Source organism: Castanea sativa, chromosome 6 (assembly GCF_040712315.1).
Source record: "Castanea sativa cultivar Marrone di Chiusa Pesio chromosome 6, ASM4071231v1".
Taxonomy (NCBI): Eukaryota; Viridiplantae; Streptophyta; class Magnoliopsida; order Fagales; family Fagaceae; genus Castanea; species Castanea sativa.
This window is the reverse complement of record NC_134018.1, coordinates 10,959,245-10,979,555: the sequence shown is the minus strand read 5'-3', so window position 1 is coordinate 10,979,555 and position 20,311 is coordinate 10,959,245. Positions and strand designations below refer to the sequence as shown.

At 35.5% G+C, this 20,311-nt stretch overlaps 1 protein-coding gene across 1 annotated transcript; it reads left to right on the top strand.

Annotated features, from left to right (window-relative positions):
- Nucleotides 1-17,950: 17,950 nt before the first annotated feature.
- LOC142638726 (fatty acid desaturase 4, chloroplastic-like) lies at nucleotides 17,951-18,460 on the top strand. The gene has a single exon (XM_075812795.1). It carries the CDS (start codon nucleotides 17,951-17,953, stop codon nucleotides 18,458-18,460), a length of 510 nt encoding a protein of 169 aa, XP_075668910.1.
- Nucleotides 18,461-20,311: the final 1,851 nt, after the last annotated feature.

Here is a 20,311-nt window from a genome sequence, read left to right as displayed (position 1 = left end):
TTTAAAGAATTAAACCGGGTACTCAAGGATAAGATGTAGTAATTTACAAAGTGGCAGTCTATATTTATGACTTTGTGTTACTACGAATATTTTATGAAGGGGTTACGTGTATAATAAAGTCTTGGGATATAATTTATTAATAAGGCCTAGAGTGCAATTATATTTATATAGTGGTATTAAATATAATTAATGGTAACTTTGGACTTGTCAAGAGTTGACGGAAAAGCCCAAGGTCCATTGGAGCTAGTGTCTTATTGGTCCCTTTTGGTCCCACTCCAAGCCACACACTAAAGCCCAATTAGAAAGGCCCAATAGGCCAGCCCAATTAGATAATCAGTTAGTTATAAAGGGAGAAACATACAGAATTTTTATTAAGAAGAGATTACAAAAGAAAAAGAAACGGTGTGTGAGAGAGTGTGAGACACACTTTCATTCTCCCTTGAAAACTAATTGAGAGACCACACATCTTGGGCGTAAAGTGGAATTGGAGTGAAGATTAAAAGTGTTCCTAAGTGCTACTAATCTTTGTTTTGAATTTCTCCACACCAAGGTACGCCATCTTGTTCTTAAATTCTGAAATTTACATTGTGCACGTTATCAATCATGAATGAAATAGATCCTAATTCGTCGCTTCCGCTGTGGGTTTTGTATGAGATACAAAACCAGAATTTTTCCTTCATAGGGTTATGAGAAAGGAAGGCCCATTGACATGTCCACGGATTAGAATCAAAACAGTACTGAAAAATTGTTTTTCTTAAATCTCGACAGCTAGAGGTGTCGAGGTGCTATCGAGCCACGGGGCTAGAATAGCTTCTTAAAGCTCGATAGATGCAACTGTCGAGCCAGCTGTCGAGCTTTAATGAAGAGCACTTCTAAGCTTGTTTCGTGGACAGATTGCATGGCTTTAACACTTGATCTTGAAACTTTGTTTCTTGAAGTATCAAAAACATCCTAGATCTACCCAATTACAAGTAAAGTGCGTTTTGTCAAAGCATTTGCCAATTACATAAAATAATGACGTATGTTCTTAATAATTGAACCACATATGTCCTAACACCTATTATAATGACATTAGTTGTTATTGCAACGACTTTTTCGTTGTATTAAGTCTTTTTTCTTGTAGTGTTGGAACTTAGCAACTAATTTTTGAAGGTATGTTACAAATATTTTATGTTTATGAAAAGACTCTTTAGGTGGTAACGTGACATACCTATTTTATGATTAATGATTTTTTTTTTTGAAGATTTGTTTTGCAATTTTTTGATTGTATGATATGGAGAGAGTGAGAGCGGGGTGGATCAATAAGCCAAAGTACATGAACCACCTTATTTGATAGAAATTGTTTCAACCATTATGCAGAAACCGTCATTTGACCTTCATAAAATAACTATAGCTGGTTTTTTAATTAAGCTAAAATGTTGGACTGTTCATAAATATGCTTCATCCATGGCTTGATTTGCCTGAAATTTTAGGATATGTCTCACTCATGTCAATATAGTATCCAACTTTTGTAAATAATTGATTGTTTCTAATTCTATTAAAAGTGTGACCTTAAAAATTTTATCTTGAAAGAAACACTTGTAAATTTTGAAACACTTCCAATTAGCTCTAGCTCAAATGGCGAATAATTATTCCTCAATAATGGAATGGAGTGTAAGCTCGCAAGTTTACGACTCATAAGGTGCATGAGAGTGTACCTTACCAATAAAAAAAGAACAAAGAAAAAGAGATTTTGAAATAGTTTTTTACTATCAAATTTAGTTTTTTGAAGAAGAGTACCAGACCTGTGAAGAAAGAAGAATAGTGAGAACGAACCAGTACGCACTGTTTCATTAATGGTTTTGAGAGTATTATCCAACGCATCGTTTTACTTATTGGTTTTCTCTATTAATTACTGAAATGGTGCACATCACACCTTGCTCAAAATATCTATTACTATTGGCGCGTGGAGTTGTTGTCTTCAGCTCAACTAAATCCCTAATTTCCAGGAGTTGATCTGCATGATTTAGGGCAGTTAAGTTAAGTGTGATTAGCTTATATTTGTAGTATATAAACAACTCAATTGAGCATCTGTGTAATCTATCCAGAATTTTCTATAATTCAATACAAAATCAGTTTCTCTCTCTCTCTCTCTCTTACCTCACTTTCTTGCATTTTCTTTCTCTTTCTCAGAATTTCCTTCACTGTGTATGTTTGGATAAACTTTGTTCTTCTCATGATCATTATTGAAACTCAACTCACTGATTACTGAGTTTTTCATCATGGTATCAGAGCAAGCAACTGCTGCTGCTGTTGACTTCAGCTCAACTAAATCCCTAATTTCCAAGAGTTGATCAGCATAATTTGGGGTAGTTAAGTTAAGTGTGATCAGCTTAAATTTGTAGTATATAAACAGCTCAATTGAGCATCTGTGTAATCTATCCAGAATTATCTATAATTCAATACAAAATCAATTTCTCTCTCTCTCTCTCTCTCTCTCTCTCTCTCTCTCTCTCTTACCTCACTTTCTTGCATTTTCTTTCTCTTTCTCAGACTTTCCTTCACTATGTTTGTTTGGATCAACTTTGTTCTTCTTGTGATCATTACTGAAACTCAACTCACTGATTATTGAGTTTTTCATCATAGTATCAGAGCAAGCAACTGCTGCTGCTATTGTCTTCAGCTCAACTAAATCCCTAATTTCCAGGAGTTGGTCAGCATAATTTGGGGTAGGTAATTTAATTGTGATTAGCTTGGATTTGTAGTATATAAACAACTCAATTGAGCATCTGTGTAATCTATCTAGAATTTTCTATAATTCAATACAAAATCAATTTCTCTCTTTCTCTCTCTCTCTCTCTCTCTTACCTCACTTTCTTGCATTTTCTTTCTCTTTCTTAGACTTTCCTTCACTGTGTTTGTTTGGATAAACTTTGTTCTTCCCATGATCATTACTGAAACTCAACTTACTGATTACTGAGTTTTTCATCATGGTATCAGAGTAAACAACTGCTGCTGCTGTTGTCTTCAGCTCAACTAAATCCCTAATTTCCAGGAGTTGGTCAGCATAATTTGGGGCAGTTAAGTTAAGTGTGATTAGCTTAGATTTGTAGTATATAAACAGCTCAATTGAGCATCTATGTAATCTATCTAGAATTTTCTATAATTCAATACAAAATTAGTTTCGCTCTCTCTTTCTCTCTCTCTCTCTCTCTCTCTTACCTCACTTTCTTGCATTTTCTTTCTCTTTCTCAGACTTTCCTTCACTGTATTTGTTTGGATAAACTTTGTTTTTCTCGTGATCATTATTGAAACTCAACTCATTGATTACTGAGTTTTTCATCATGGTATCAGAGCAAGCAACTACTGCTGCGAATCAATCTTCAACAATGGCATCGTCCTCATCTACTTCCTCTATGTCATCTGGTACATCATCTAATCTGTTAAATCAACCTCTTCTACTTCTCTCTAATATGTACAATATGATGACTGTGAAGTTAGATAATACAAACTATGTAGGTTGGAAGCATTAGATTACTATGATTCTTGAAACCTATTCTTTGTATGAGTTGCTTGAAGAGCCTCAAATAATTCCTGAGAAATTTCTCAAGGATCTATCTGGATCTTATACTGCAATTGTGAATCTAGATTTCTTGATTTGGAAATCAAAGGAAAAAGCTTTGCTTACCTTTATTAGTTCAACTCTGTCAACTATACTTGCACTTATTGTTGGATGTGCTACTACTGTGGAGGTTTGGAAGGTACTCAAAAATAGGTTCTCATCAGTATCTAGGTCTCACATCATGAATCTTAAGAGTAAGCTTCACAACTTGAAGAAAGGAGGTGATACAGTAGAAATTTACCTTCAGAAAATCAAAGTTGTAAGAGACAAATTGCTAGTTATTGGAGTAATTGTTGATGATGAAGAATTACTCCACATTGCAATTAAAGGGCTTCCTAAAGAGTACAATGAATTTAGATCAGCAATTAGGACCAGGAGCACACAACTAGGTTTCGATGAACTCTCTACTATGCTTAATGCTGAAGAAGAAGCTCTCAATGAAGGGTTAGAAATTAAAGATTCTATTTTTACCTTACCTGCATCAACCAATTAGAAACCTAATGGTCATAACTATAATTAGAATCATAATAGAGGAAGAGGCAGAGGTAACTTCAACAATATAGGAGGCAGAGGTGGTAGAGGATCCAATGGTTCATCTCCATAATTCAATTCATAGTTCCACTCTTAATTCAGTCCATTCAATCATTTTCAACAGGGTCAATCAAGTTCTGGAGGTGCTAGATCATATAGACCTATTTGTCAAATATGTGGTAAGGTTTGACATTTGGCTGTGGACTGTTATCACAGGATGGATTATGCCTATCAAGGAAAACATCCACCTGCAAAGCTAGCAGCAATGGCCACTGCTTCAAATGCCTGCTTCACTCAAGATCAGCCTTGGCTAGCTGATAGTGCAGCCACTGATCATGTAACATCTAGCCTCAACCAACTCAATTTTCCCAAGCCCTACACCTTTCAGGATCATCTAACTATTGGTAATGGTCAATCCTTGCCAATTACACATGTTGGTACATCTCTCATTCCTTCTTCTTCTTTTTCTGATCTTCATCTCAATAATGTCCTTAGAGTTCCATCCATTGCATGTAACCTTGCATCTGTCCATAAACTCTGTCATGATAATCACTGCTGGTGTTATTTTGATGAACATACTTTTTCAATCCAGGCCTTGGACAAGGGGAAAACTCTCTACCAGGGCAGGAGTGAAGGGGGTGTATACCCCATCTATCCTCATCAACCTTCATCACTACATTTGTCATCTAAGTTATCTAATCAAGCTTCTAGATCATCTGTTTCTAATAAGTCTCTTTGGCATATGAGGCTTGGTCACCCTAATGATCAAGCTCTCACTAGTTTGTTTCCTAGAGTCCATTCTGTATAGAATAATAAAACTATTATGACTCAACCTTGTACTCACTGCTTGTATGGAAAAATGCACAAATTGTCATTTCCTCATTTTGATTTTCATGCTTCTTCTCCTTTTAAACTTGTGCATTCTGACTTGTGGGTCCTGCACCTATTGTTTTTGTTAATGGGTTTCGGTATTACAGTCTATTTGTTGATCATTACTCTAGATTTAGTTGGATTTATCTACTAAAGTCTAAATCAGAAGCCTTTACCAAATTTGTTCATTTCAATGCTATGGTTGCTAATCAATTTTCCTCAACCATTAAGACCTTTAGGTCTGATGGGGGGTGAATTTACCTCAAATGAATTCAAATCCTATCTGCTAAACCATGGCATTACTCATCACATTTCCTGTCCTCATACACCACAAAAAAATGGTGTTGTTGAGAGGAAACATAGACATATAATAGAGACTGCAATTACCCTTTTATCACAAGCCTCTTTGGCTTCATCCTTTTGGACCTTTGCAGTTCAGACTGTCCTTACCTTGATTAATTTACATCCTACCTCAATTCTCAATTGGAAATCTCCTTAGTTTAAACTTTATTCCACCTTACCTGACCTTACACAGCTTAAAGTGTTTGGTTGTGCATGTTATCCCCATCTTAGACCTTACACTGCTCACAAGCTTGAACCTAGGACTAGAGAATGTATTTTTATTGGCTACCCTACTCATTCTAAAGGCTATCCTTGTCTTAACCCTCAATCTAAATAGGTTTATACTTCTAGACATGTGGTTTTTAATGAAACTAAATTTCCCAGTTTACCGTCTACTCAGTCTGTGTCTTCCTTTTCTCACACTTCTATCCCTGCTTGGTTATCCAATCAGCTTTACTTTCACTCTACAAATCAGCCCTCATTGCTGGGTTCTTATCCATCTTCCACACTTCCTTCACTCTCTACCACTTTACAATCAGCACCTGTTGCCTCAACCCCATCTGTGTCTCCCACTCCTATGTCTTCCTCCACTTCTAATACACCATCTTCTCAATCTAATACTATCTCACATTCTTCTCCTACCTCTATATCTGCTCATCCTCTTCACATCAATCCATCTATGCCCTTACCTATGCCATCTCTAAATTCCCATCTTATGCAAACCAGATCCAAAAGTGGGATTACCAAACCCAAGTCTAAACTGTGTTATAAAACTACCATTGATTACTCCTACACTAAACCTCCTTCCTACAAAATTGCCTCTCAATATCCCAAGTGGTGTGAGGCTATGGATGCTAAAGTTCAGGCACTTCAGAGGCAGCAGACCTGGTCCCTTGTTCCTGCTCCTCCTCATGTTAACTTGGTGGGGGTGCAAGTGGGTTTTTAAGCTCAAATTAAATAGTGATGGGTCTATCTTTAGATACAAGGTCAGGTTGGTTTCTAAGGGGTTTCATCAATAGGCTAGTGTAGATTTTCACGAGGCTTTCAGTCCTGTTGTCAAGCTTACAGCTGTGAGACTTGTCTTAAGTATTGCTGTTAGTTGTAATTCGGAATTGAGGCAGCTTGATGTGTCAAATGCTTTTCTCCATGGTTTTTTGAAAGAAGTGGTCTATATGCAACAACCTCCTAGATATGTTGATTCTACTCATTCAGATTATGTCTGCAAACTACATAAGTCACTCTATGGACCTAAGCAGGCACCCAGGGCATGGTTGAGAGGTTTGCGTCTCACTTACTTCATCCTGGCTTCACTACTTCCATGACAGACATATCTTTATTTGTTTTCTGTTTAGCCAAGACAATCATCTATCTTCTTTTGTATGTGGATGACATCATAATCACTAGGAATGATTCTTTTCAAATTTAGAATTTGATTTCTGCTCTTGGTCAAGTGTTTGAGCTTAAGTATTTAGGGTCCCTTAACTACTTCTTGGGCATCCAAATTACTAAGTCTTCATATGGTCTCACTCTCACCCAATCCAAGTATGCTTCTGATGTGTTGCACAGGTTCCACATGGAAAAATCTAAGCCTACAAAGACTCCCTCATGTTCTTCTACTCGTTTGGTTCCTCATGATGGGGTTCCCCTTTCAGATCCTTCATTGTATAAAAGCATGGTTAGTGCTCTTCAGTATCTCACCTTCACTCGCCCTGATATTGCCTTTAGTGTGCATCAGTTGTGTCAATTCATGAGTAATCCTACAATAGCTCACTTTGAGGCAACTAAAAGGGTTCTCCGTTATATCAGAGGAACATTGCATTTTGGAGTTTCTTTTACACCAAGCCCTTTGACTCTCACTGCCTTTTCATACACGGATTGGGCTGGTGATCCTACGGATCATCGTTCCACTACTGGGTTGCTCATATTTCTTGGCCCCAATCCTATTTCCTGGTCTGCCAAGAAACAAGGCACTGTGTCTCGTTCCTCCACTGAGGCTGAATATCGGGCCTTAGCTTCTACAGCTGCTAAATCATCATGGCTTTGCACCTTATTTCTTGAACTACATATTTTTCTCTCTCAAGTTCCTGTTATTTGGTGTGACAATGTGTCTGCCATTGCCCTCTTTGTGAATCTAGTGTTTCATTCTCACACCAAACACCTTGAAGTTGATTACCATTTCACTCGTGAGAAAGTTCTTTGCAAGCAATTACAAATTGGCTTTGTGTCTGGCAAGGATAATATTGCAGATATTTTTACTAAGCCTCTTCCTGCTCCGCCCTTTCTATTTCATCGTGCCAAACTACTAATTGATTCTTCCCCCATCGGTTTGAGGGGGAATGTTGAACATAGTACTAGACCTATAAAGAAGAGAACCAGACCTGTGAAGAAAGAAGAATAGTGAGAACGAACCAGTACACACCGTTTCATTAATGGTTTTGAGAGTATTATCCAATGCACCGTTTTACTTATTGGTTTCCTCTGTTACTTACTGAAATGGTGCGCATCACACCTTGCTCAAAATATCTATTACTGTTGGCACGTGGAGTTGTTGTCTTCAGCTCAACTAAATCCCTAATTTCCAAGAGTTGATCCGCATAATTTGGGGCAGTTAAGTTAAGTGTGATTAGTTAGATTTGTAGTATATAAACAGCTTAATTGAGCATCTGTGTAATCTATCTAGAATTTTCTATAATTCAAATACAAAATCAGTTTCTCTCTCTCTCTCTCTCTCTCTTGCATTTTCTTTCTCTTTCTCAGACTTTCCTTCACTGTGTTTGTTTGGATAAACTTTTTTCTTCTCGTGATCATTACTGAAACTCAACTCACTGATTACTAAGTTTTTCATCATTTCTAAATCCATCTTCACTAACATGCCCTTCTCCTGCAGATAACCCTTTGCTGTAATTGGTGACAACTTTGGTTGACCTAGTATCTTCATACTTGTCTTGACAATGTGCCTGGTTTTGCATGCTTTTTGTATTGTTTATAAGGTACATATGCAGCTTTTAAGTTCAGTTGGGTCCCGAGAAACTACAATTCTACAGCTCATATAGTTGCTAAATTTGTTATAAGCTCCTATCAGTCTTTCTATTTCAATAAAGGCCACCTCTTATCGAGTATGTTTGTAGGGAGGATTACCTTGCAATTGTACTTCCGTCTTAGTTTAATGTTATTGAAGATTAGCAACATAATAACCTTATGTGCTCCAAAGGAGTCAAATATAGGTTTTTTTTTTTTTTTTTTTTTTTAGGAAAGGGTTAGATATAGTTAGATGCATGTCTTGGTGTAGATGAAATTGTAAAGGCTGACCTCAAAGTTAAATCTTAAGGACCCACTTTTGGACCGTTTAAATACAAGTACGTAAGATGGTATTGGATTTTAATTAGGAATCCCCTATACCAAAAAATTTAACTGGCTCTAATGTAAAATTGTCATGCCATTATGATTCTATGCCTAAATCGTTGAATAAGAACTTGTTATTTTATCTATTGCAACCAAGAGGGGGAAGCAAATGCTATAGACAAGTTGTTTACTACAAGGATGAGTCTGCCCCCAAACTCGCATTATATAATGGACAGCATCAGATTAATTCCATTAGATATTGGCTAATCTATTTGTTGATCAAGACCTACAAATCCTGTCAGTCTTTATCAACTAGTCCACTCATATGCATTGGCCGCTTCTTATTCATCCCCTTCTCCATTTCATCCATATTCATGAAATTAAACAAGCTCCAAACATAGAAGGTTGCCCAATTTGAAGATGAGTTCATGTTCTTTTCTAAAATACAAACAAATGATATCTTTTGAAAAATAACTTTTTAATGAATTTATGGTACTTGTCTAGCTCCATCCTAGTTTCTACTTCCAGTTACACCATTTTGGCGATACATTTCCTCCATTTGGATCAATATATTTTCTTGTAACTTTGTTTGTCTTAGCATCAATGTTTTCTAAAAAATGGTTCATTTTCCAAATAGCATTTTTTAGAAAACTATATCATTTTCCAGTGTTTGGTAATGACCTTGAAAATGGTTTATTTTTAGTTTTTATATTTCTTGTGTAATTTAAAACATGTGTATTATATAAACCAACTAACGTAATCAATATAAAAAATAAAAAAAATAAAAAAAAACAAGAATGAATTTGGTTTTCATACTAAAATTTTGACAATAGATACAATCAAAATTAGTTATCAAATTTTCATGATCTCTACCACTCATCTTGCTCATATATATGGACAGGAACGTCCACACACACACACACACACACACACACACACATATATATATATATATCAACCATTTGTCTATATACATAAAATTGATAGGGGAATACATCTTTATAAAGTACAAATAATAATAACTTTTAATTGTCTACTCTTTTTGTTGGTACACTAATTGTCTACTATAGTCAACCACAAGTCTTTAATATTACTCATAATTATGTATTTATATAATGTATCTACATAATATATCATCACTACATAGTATCTGCATAATGTATCTATCAACAAAAAACATTATCCTATGTAAAAGCAATTTAGAGCCATATAGGCACTATGTTTAAAATTTTCATCTTTTACTTCATTCATTCATTCTTTCTCCTTTTTTTTTTTTAGTACTTTTATGTGGAAAAAAAAAACTTCTACCTGGAATTCACAAACCAAAAATTTCTTAGAGAAAAATAAAATTAAGTTTGAAATTTAAAGTAAAGAATTGGGATTTTGGTAGAGATGACTGAAATAATTACTGTTGCAAATATGTTCTCTTTTGCAAGTTGGTAGAGAGGAATGAAATAATTACTGAGCAATGAAGGAAAAAAAATCTAATCAGAGAATTGTATTATAAAGGGGAAGAGAAATATGGAGAGAGAGAGAGAGAGAGAGAGAGAGAGAGAGAGAGAGAGATCTATGGAAGAGGAGAGACCAAAGTTAGTGACAGTGAGGGTGTGAGGAAAGAAAAAGAAAAGGGAAGAGAGAAAGAGTGAGAGAGCATACCATGAGAGAGAGATTGTTTTCCAAAAAAAAAAAATATTGGAAAACACCCTATAAAAAACAAGCCTTATTTTTATTAGGATTTTCCATTGACTAAAGATAGTTTTCCGTTAACTAGTTTTTTTGTGCTACCAAACACTGAAAAATGTGAAAAGCTATCTTTACAGAAAGTTTTCTAGCAAAACAAACAGAGCATCAAATTTATGTTATTGGTTCAAGCTAAAATGCTAGAGTGAGCAACTTTATCAAACTGTTGGCCTTAAAAGAAGAAGCGATGTTGGCGGGTTAGCATGGTGTTTCTAGGCCCACTCTATCAAACTGTTGGCCTAATTAACAATGGGACAGTTAGGTGTGATGTGACCAGGGTTGGTGTTGTATTGAGCCGTCGTTCAATGACTAAGTGGACATGGTGCTTGGAACATAAAAGGTATGAATGTTGAGTGATGTGACCAGAAGCTCTTGTTATTGATAAGGTTAGTTAAGTTAATCAGAAAATCGAAATATGTGGTTTATTAATTTAATGTTCCCTAAACTTATATGATCTACTACTGTACTGTGTCTGTTGTCCTCAGGATTATTACTATAAAAATCAGTTATGCTGGATGGAGCCACCCAATGATCCTGGTTGTTGGTCATCGCACCTTACAACTTTTAATTTTAATGGATTTGAAGAATTGGAGCATGAAGTCGAATTCATAAAATATATTCTAAAGGAAGCAAGTGTCTTGAACAGAGTGACAATCAAAGTTTCTGATCTACATTCGAAGGAAATTGTTCTCAAGAAACTATCAATATTCCCAAGGCAGTCATCAACATGTCTACTTACAGTTGAGTTAGGTAGAATTGAAGGTATGTTACAATATTTTATCTTTCTAGTAGACTCAAATTGTTGCCTAACTATGACAATTGAAATGGAAAAATAATTGATTGTTTCTATAAAAAAATGTGACATCAATAGTTATATTTTGAAAGAAACAATTGTAAAATTTCGAAGTACTACCAAGTAGCTCTAGCTCAATTGGCACTTCCTTCTTCCTTAATGATAAGATGGTGGGTAAGATTTGGGTTCAAGACTCGCAAGGTGCATGTGTAACATACTAATAAAATAAAATAAAAAAGAAAAATAAATTTTGAAATACTCTTTTCCTATCAAATTTAGTTTTTTCTATGACAAAAAGAAAAATAATAATCAATCTTCACGAATATTTGTACTCTTGCAGAAAGCTCTTTGGTGTAGTTGGTGGCAACTTCTATTGACATGGCATCTCCATTACTTGTCCTGACCATGTGCCCAGTTTTGAATGCTTTATGTATTGTTCATAAGGTATGTATGCAAGGACTAGAGTATTCTATGTACTCCAAGGGGGTTAGATGTAGTAAGATGCACTTCTGCCTTATTACTAGTTGTATTTATTAAATACTTGCAAGTCCATTGTTTATAATTGAACTTCTGTGGTAGTGCAATCAGTTGGGGACCACAGCTCATAAGGAGGAGGTCACTAGTTTGAATTTCCCCTTTCCCCTCCCCATGGGGTCAGAACTCACTTATTAAAGGGAGGAAAAAAAAAAGATGATATTTAGTACTTATAAAAAAAAATGATATTTAGTAATCTTTAGAACCCATTTTTAGGCTGTTTAAACACCCGTATTTTAAATGTGTGTTTCGACTAGAAAGGTTATTGACCCACAATGTTGTGATTTTGATGAGAATGTGTCTTCTATTTTGATATGCTTAGTTAGTGGGTGGGGAGCCTATTAGTTAATGTAGTGCAACTGAAACAGGGGCTTCAAATTGTGTCAACATGTATGTTCCTGCAAAAAACCTTGAAGATATTGGTTTCCCATCCATCTAATTCTTATACTCTCTTCTTCACTTTTTGTTTTGCTTTTATCAATGTTTTTTATATTAATCTCTTAGTCTTTTGTCCTCTTTTTGCACTACAGACAGGACAAACTTTCCCTCTCTCTCATCTTGCAAAGGTTTTTTCCACCCTAGATAAGGGATGGGATGAGGATGGGGCAATCCACCTTGCCTTGTTGCCATCCCTATGCAATTATGTTATATTCTACTAGGGTTTTTTTTTTTTTTTTTTTGGAATAGTTTGGCAGGTGGATTGTTGTATACTAATAGGTTGTAAAATAAGTAGTTGCTTTGGAGAGTGGTTTGCTATTTTGGGGAATCTAGTGGTAATTATAAGGTTTTACATAAAGTGTTAGATCTTAGCTCATGGTGTTTATGTTGTCAGCCATCTCATACTTGGATAGTCCTCTGTAGTTTAAACTTTTTTTCTTCTTCTTCTTCTTCTTCTTCTTCTTTCTTTCTTTCTTTTTTATTTTTTATTTTTTATTTTTATTTTTATTTTTTATGTACTGAATGATAACAGTCCAGAAACAACAGAGATACAGCATGGAAACACAACAAAACCACAACTGAGTTACAAAACAAAGCAAAGCCAAAAAAACGCAAAAGACCAAACTTGGAAATATAAATCCCGTCATATATAGGGGTTATTATTTATTACTCAAGTCTGGATGAACCCAAAAATGATGTATAGCCTCCTTGGATGTGAAAATGGAATTTTTGTAGGTGGTGTCCAAAATACTGGAAGGGGTAGATTTGATGGTCAGCATCATTCCCTGCTGCGCAAGGGTCTTCGAACATTGAGCGAGAACATGCTCTCTCCAATTAGCTCTTCCGGTACCTTTCTATGTCTTCTCTGTGCTCCAAATATTAGTTAACACAACCGGTTTCTTGATGAATCCCATTATCCCACCTCCTTTGCTTTTATGACTGCTTCCACAATGACCTCTAGACCTGCTAAGGGGGTGGAATATGCATTCAAGCTATTGCAACCTTCAAAGAGTCTGACTCCTGCTGCATTTTTGGCCTCAAAAGAATATACACTCCTTTTGTATTTCTTGTTCCTGATTCTTGTTGTCTTGATGAGGCGTTGCCTTCCACTATCATTTCCTCATTGTTTCCTTTGCAGCATTCCCTGGACGAGTCATTATAAGCTATTTCATAATTGAATGGACGAATGCTTGAATCCAATGTAGAGTTAGTGCCTGTTTGACATTGCTATCAGAAGTAGAGCTTAAACTACAGAGTTTTTGTGATAAAGAGTTTGGGCAATGTCTATTACACACATGCCTATTACACACAACATGGCGGAGCCACATGTAGACTAGGGGCGATTGCCCCCATATTTTATAGAATTCCTTTAATTCCCTATATTATATAAGATATTTACAAGTATATCCAAAAAAAAAATACTACTTTGACCCCCTCAAATTTTTTTATTAGTGGTAGGAGCCAAGGTATAATACTTCCCATTATTTAAAAAATTATTTTGTGTAAAATATAATAAAATTCTTCCCTATGATGTGATGTGATGATGATATGAGCACATTGTGGAATATGGAGACTAATTATGGTGAGCTCAAGACTAATTATAAACACATGTTCTCATTTTCTTTATCAAATTATCATATGAACATTACAACCTGTCCTTGTTTCAACTTGTTTGTCCTTTTTTTCACCATCTCTCAGGAGGTTCTAAATCTTTCTTTATAACAATTAAATTTTCTTGAAGTCATCAAACCATCTTTATTACTTTTATTGCACCATTCTTTAGGAATACCAAATCTAAAATTACTTCCATATTCATTAATTTAATGCCAAGTTTTGGAATATAATCAATAGCCAAAATTCGACCATCATCATTGTTTTCCTTTGTAATTGTTAAATGTAAATTATAGTAAATTTAAAAATGAAAATAAATGAACGAATGATAGTGGAACTTTTGTAGTCTTATTATACAGTCTATGAAGTATTTGGATATTAACAATAAAAATTAAATAAATAAATAAAAAACCAGATGGTAGTTCAAATTTTGCTTCATTTGCTATTTCGCGCCCTATGTTTGAACTTTATGTTTGTCATAGACACTCTTTAGGTGCTAAAGTGACATTACTATCTTCTGGTTGTTAATGAATTTGTTTTTTTGGTTTGCCCTTATTTGGATTGTATTAGAGAGAGAGAGAGAGAGGATCAACTAGCCAAAGTACTCTAACCTTCTTGGTTGATAGAAATTGTTTCAACCAATATGCAGAACGTTCAGTTGACCTTCATAAGATAACTAGCTGGTTTTTGAATTTTCAGAATGGAATGTTCATAAATATGCTTCTACTACGTCTTGATATGCCTGAAATCTTTAGGATCTGGCTCACTCAATGTGTCTGCTATTTTGATATGCTTAGATAGATGATGGAGGACCTATTAGTTAATGTAATGCAACTGAAACAGGGGCTTCTAATTGTGTCATCATGTATGTTCCTGCAAAAAACCTTGAAAAGACAGGTTTCCATCCATCTAATTCTTATACTCTCTTCTTCAATTTTGTATTGCTTTTATCAATGCTTTTTATATTGTTCTCTTAGTCTTTTGTCCTCCTTCTACCCTACAGACAGGACAAACAAAAATTTGTGATTTCTTTTGATCGGGATCTATTCATATGCATTAACTACACTCGAGTTTCTTCTTATTTCAATAAAGTTGACTACTTATCAAAAAAATTTATTCCCCAAATCCATTCTATACAAACAGATTTTTTGTGGATATTATGTTGAATTGCCTTAAGTTTCTGCTGTAGGCAACCAATTGTTCTAAATCAAGATCCACTTGTATGCATTGATGTTTCTTCTCTAGCGTTTTCTTTAATTCCGCCTTCTCAATTCACCATAATTATAGCCTAAGTTACAAAAAGCCTAAGTTATGTAGTCTAGCTAATTAAGTTACAAAGCCTAATCCATGCATGGTGAGTCTAATGCACTTAGAAGCATGAAGTAATAACCTTTGGATTCTGAGAACAATGTCCATGTCTTGTATCAAAGTGTGTCTCTATTTATATCTGATACTTTGAGAATTATTTTAATTTCTTTTGCTACGTGTCTTGTTGCTATTGCTCTCATTTCCATAAACAATGATTAAAAATCCATCAATAACTATTGTAATGTAACTAGGGGTGGCAATTTGTGTCCACGAGTCGGGTTTATGTCATGTTGAGCCATGAGCATTCGGCCATATGGATTGATCTGAACCCGACCCATTTAGTAAACGTGTTAGGAACCCTCAACCCCCTAACACGACCTGTTTATTAAACTGGTCGATCAAACACAACTCGTTTAATCCATTTAATTAACAAGTTATGTGAAGTTAATACAAATCACCCATTTAATAACTTGTTTGATTAATAGGTTATACCTAACCTAAATAACATATTATCAATTCCCATATATCTAAAATTAAAATACAATTACAACCATAAATATAGTAATAAACATATATTACAACTATAAATTAAGTAATAATAACCAAAGCTAATATCTTTATAAGCTAAAAAAGTCAAAAGAGTTCACATGTTGAACCTAAGTACGACTCGTTTATTAAACAGATCAATTGTGTCGACCCGAATATGACCAAACCCATACCCAGAAACCAAAAAAACGTAAACAAATAGAGGGGAAGCATGTAAAGACTTAAAATTCTCCATAAATAACACAAAATACAAATAGATTTTAGGTCCGATAAATGGATTAAAATTCTCCAAGTAAACAGATTTTTTTATACAAAAGAAAAAATAAAATAAAGGGGAAGCTATACCATCGGGGATGTGTTAAGCAGCCGAGGGAGGGAAGGAGTCCGAGGATGGCCGCAATGGCTGTAAAGGAAGGTGGTGGTGGAGGCGGCGGAGTTTAAGGACGATTAGATCTGCCCAATTGACGATGGAGAGAAAGATGGACAAAGGCAAGATGGTGGGTAAGGCCGGGGGCGAGATGGACAGCGTGGAGGTTTAGATCAGAGGACAGTCAGGCCATCAGTGGGTTGGATGGTGGTGGGATGGGTAGGCCGATCGGCGAGAGAGTGAGGTATAGCTTTTTTTTTTTTTTTTTTTGCATTTGACCCAAGTGAGAGACCGAAAGCTTTGTTTAATGGTGTGTGGGAGACCAAAATTTTAAGTGGGAACCTAAAAAGTTGATTGGGAATCCTAAAAATTTTATTGCGGCAAAATTTAGACTTATTGTGGCAGTTTTAAAACAGTTGCAATAAGTAAATAGACTTATTATGGCGAAGTTCTACCTTTTTGCAGTGGTTATCAAAACTGTCATAATAAGTATTGACAAAGTCAACACCTATTGCAGCGGTTTTAAACCACTGTAATAGATAATAACTAGGCAAAGACCTATTACAGCGATTTTGAAACTGCTGCAATAGGTGATCGAAATGAAGAAGTCTATAGCAACGGTTTTAAAACCGCCAGAATAGGAGATTTAAAGAAGAAAGAAGAAAAAGAGTAAACCCTATAGCAGCGGTTGTAAAAGCATTGTAATAGGTCTTCAATATGAGTAAACCTATAGCAGCAGTTTTAAAACCGCCATAATAAGCCATTTAAAGAAGAAAAATAGTAAACCCTATAGCGGCAGTTTTAAAATCGCTGTAATAGGTCTTCAATATGTGTAAACCTATAGCGGCGGTTTTAAAATCGCCGTAATAGATCATTTAAAGAAGAAAGAGAGTAAACTCTATAGCAGCGGTTTTAAAAGCCCTGTAATAGGTCTTCAATATGAGTAAACTTGTAGCAGCGGTTTTACAAACCACTGCAATAGATCATTTAAAGAAGAAAAAGAGTAAACCCTATAGCAGCGGTTGTAAAAGAGTTGTAATAGGTCATCAATACGAGCAAACCTATAGTAGTGGTTTTAAAACCGCTGTAATAGGTCATTTAAAGAAGTAAAAAGTAAACCCTACAGCAGCAGTTTTAAAACCACTGTAATAGGTCATTTAAAATACAAAAAATATATAAAAATAAAAAGGTTAATGTAACAATAATTATTAAAAAATATAATAATTATTCGGAATAATTACTATAATTTGAAACCTATAGTGGCAATTTTAAAATTGCAGGAATAGATTTTACATATGAAGAACCATAAAGCGGCAATTTTAAAACCATCGGGATAGGTATTCCAATTGAAGAAGTCTATAGCAGTAGTTTTAAAACTGCCAGAATAGATAGTTTACAAAAATAAAAAATAAAAAATAAATAAAAATTGAAAATTCAACCTTATAGCGGCGGTTTTAAAATGCTGTAATAGGTCAACCTATACTAGCAATTTTGAAAACTACCGCTATAGGAGACCTATAGCAACAGTTTAAAAAGCGCCGACTTTAAACTACCATAATAGGTCAACCTATACCAGCGGTTTCTAAAAGTACTGCTATAGGTCTCCTACAGCAGCAATTTTGAAAAGCACTACGAAAAAAAAAAACCCTTGTAAGACAAGTTTTTTGTAGTGTGTCTGCAAAAAAAAAAATAATAATAATAAATAAATAAAGTTTCAGACACTGTCACATAACTTCCATCACACCACGCAATACGTTATACACATCCTATCTATCAATCCACCACATTATAATTTATAAGTACTCCTCCACATTCCACAAGACCACCGGCCACATTGATCACATCACCTCCTAATTATCTCATTCTTAATGACCCAAGTTGGAGATGAACGTGGGCTCATCGTACATGGGTAGCATGTGGGTGCACCATGGTGCTATTCTCTCTAGAAAAGGCAATAATGGGTGCAACCAAATCACACCTATGGTTTGAGCCCATTTTAGCAGGTTTAGTTGGCTACGTTTTAGCTGACCTTATGATTGAAGTGTACCATTGGGGTATTGACAATTATGGTAGTGCCTTAACTCCAATCTTTGGTTCACAAATTGATGGATTTAAACATCACCATAAGTGGTCGTGGACAATCACTAGGATAGAATTTGCAAACCCTTCACAAGTCGTTTCTCTTACCGTCACATTCACAGTGCTACCAATGGTCCTTGCTAGTAATGATCCGATATTTCATGCTTTTGGTGGTGTGTGCTCAAGTTGCATTGTGTTTAGCCTGCAATTTCATGCTTGGGCTCACACAACCAAAAGCCAACTTCCACCATTAGTAATTGCATTGCAAGATATGAGATTGCTTGTGTCACCTTCAAAACATGCTAATCATCATAGGCTACCTTATAACAATAATTATTTCTTAATGAGTGGCGTTTAGAATGAGCTTTTGGATAAGCATCAGGCTTTGAAGGCATTCTCCAAGTTAGGGGTGAGACCCAGGTCCTGGAGTGAGTCTAGTTCTAACTGGACCGAAGAGACTGAGTTTCAAGGGTTGTTCAATCCTTCAACTATTCAAGCAATGGACTAAGGCTACCAAATGCGAGGTCGTCACCTGTACAATAGCATACTATTGCAAATATAAATAAGACAAACAAATTGGAATAAGACAAATAAATATATTATTATACGGGTAATAATATATTTATTTGTCTTATATAATACCAAATATAATCTAATTGTTAGAAATAAATTGGAATGTGAAAAGTCTGGGCAATGAAAGGGTTATTTGGGATGTGTCTATAAAGTTTGGGACTCCACATCTTCTGTCTCACTCCCTTTACTCCTCTCCATGCTCCACAAATAAAATCTTGCCATGTGTCCACCAATTTAATTAGACCTTAACTTCATGTTTTTTCTTTCATATACCTAGAAAAAAAACTAAAACATTCCCCACTACTACTGATCTTCCACCACCACCACCAACAACCTTAGCCAGCATCAACTACATCGCCATCCACCACCACCAAGCCCACATGAACCACACCACCTAATTCAATAAACCCAAACATTTCTCTTAACTCCTCTCTTCTATGCCTCATTGTTTCCTCCAAATTTGCATCTTTATGAACCATACCAAGCCAAAAATAATTCGTTGATTTAAATTAAAAGTTAGAAACCATGCTTGCTGTTGTGATTTCAAAGATAAGAATGAAAAAACAAAAAGAGTCAGTGCCATAACGATTGAAGAGGAAGCAAAAGAAATGTAAAGATTGAAGAGAACTTTTTGATTTGAGCCTTTGGTCTCCTCTATCATGGGTGGCCGTTGATGTCATTGACAATCCATTCCTAGTGGCACCAATGAAGGTTGCTGGTGGGCATGGAGGTGGCTGGGATTGTTTGGGGTTTTTTTTTTTTATATTTTTTAATTTATTTTAGGAAACTAAGGTAAGAAAATACTAAAATCTCCATCTTCTCTTAGATTGTAGATTATTGGTCCCTTCTTTCGAAGGTGATTTTGTCCTCTTAACGCAACAGTGTTGCTTCTCGAGCTAGTGGGGTTTTTTTTTTTTGTAGGGAAAGGGAAACACTTTGAACTATCTCTTGCCCTTTCTTTGGCTATTCATCAATGGAAGAGCTAACAAATACATGGGATAATTTATCCCTCTTTGAGAAAGAAAGCAATGGTATAATCCTTCCAAACACGCAGCAACATCCTTTGGAGTTTATCTTAGCTGCAAAATTCATGACTTCTAGAGCTTTGAATATGGGTGTTGTCGCGAGAACATTAAAATAGCTCTGGCATTCAACAAATGGATTCCAAATCCAAAACTTAGGTAATCATAGAGTTCTCTTTGTTTTTGATAATTCCATCGATGTGGAGAGAATTATCAAAAGCGAACCGTGGAGCTTTGACAAGCACTTTGTGGTTCTTCAAAGGTATGAAGGCGAGGGTCCATTGAGCGATTTACGGTTTAACAGAGCCACCTTTTGGGTCCAGGTTCATGACATCCCCATTAGGTTTATGAAAAAAGAGGTGGCAAAGAATATATGTGATGCTATTGGAGAAGTGATTCGTTCAATAGGTGTAACCACGGAGGAGAGTGGTAGTTTCTTTCGAGTACGTATAGCAGTGGATATTACTCAACCTCTTTGCAAAGGGCAAGTGATTACACTTGAGAATGGCAATATGAACGTCTACCCAATTTATGTTACTGGTGCGGGTGTTTGGATCATGACGATAAAGATTGTGAACTTTGGATCCAAAGCAAAAGTTCTCTTCAAAAAGATC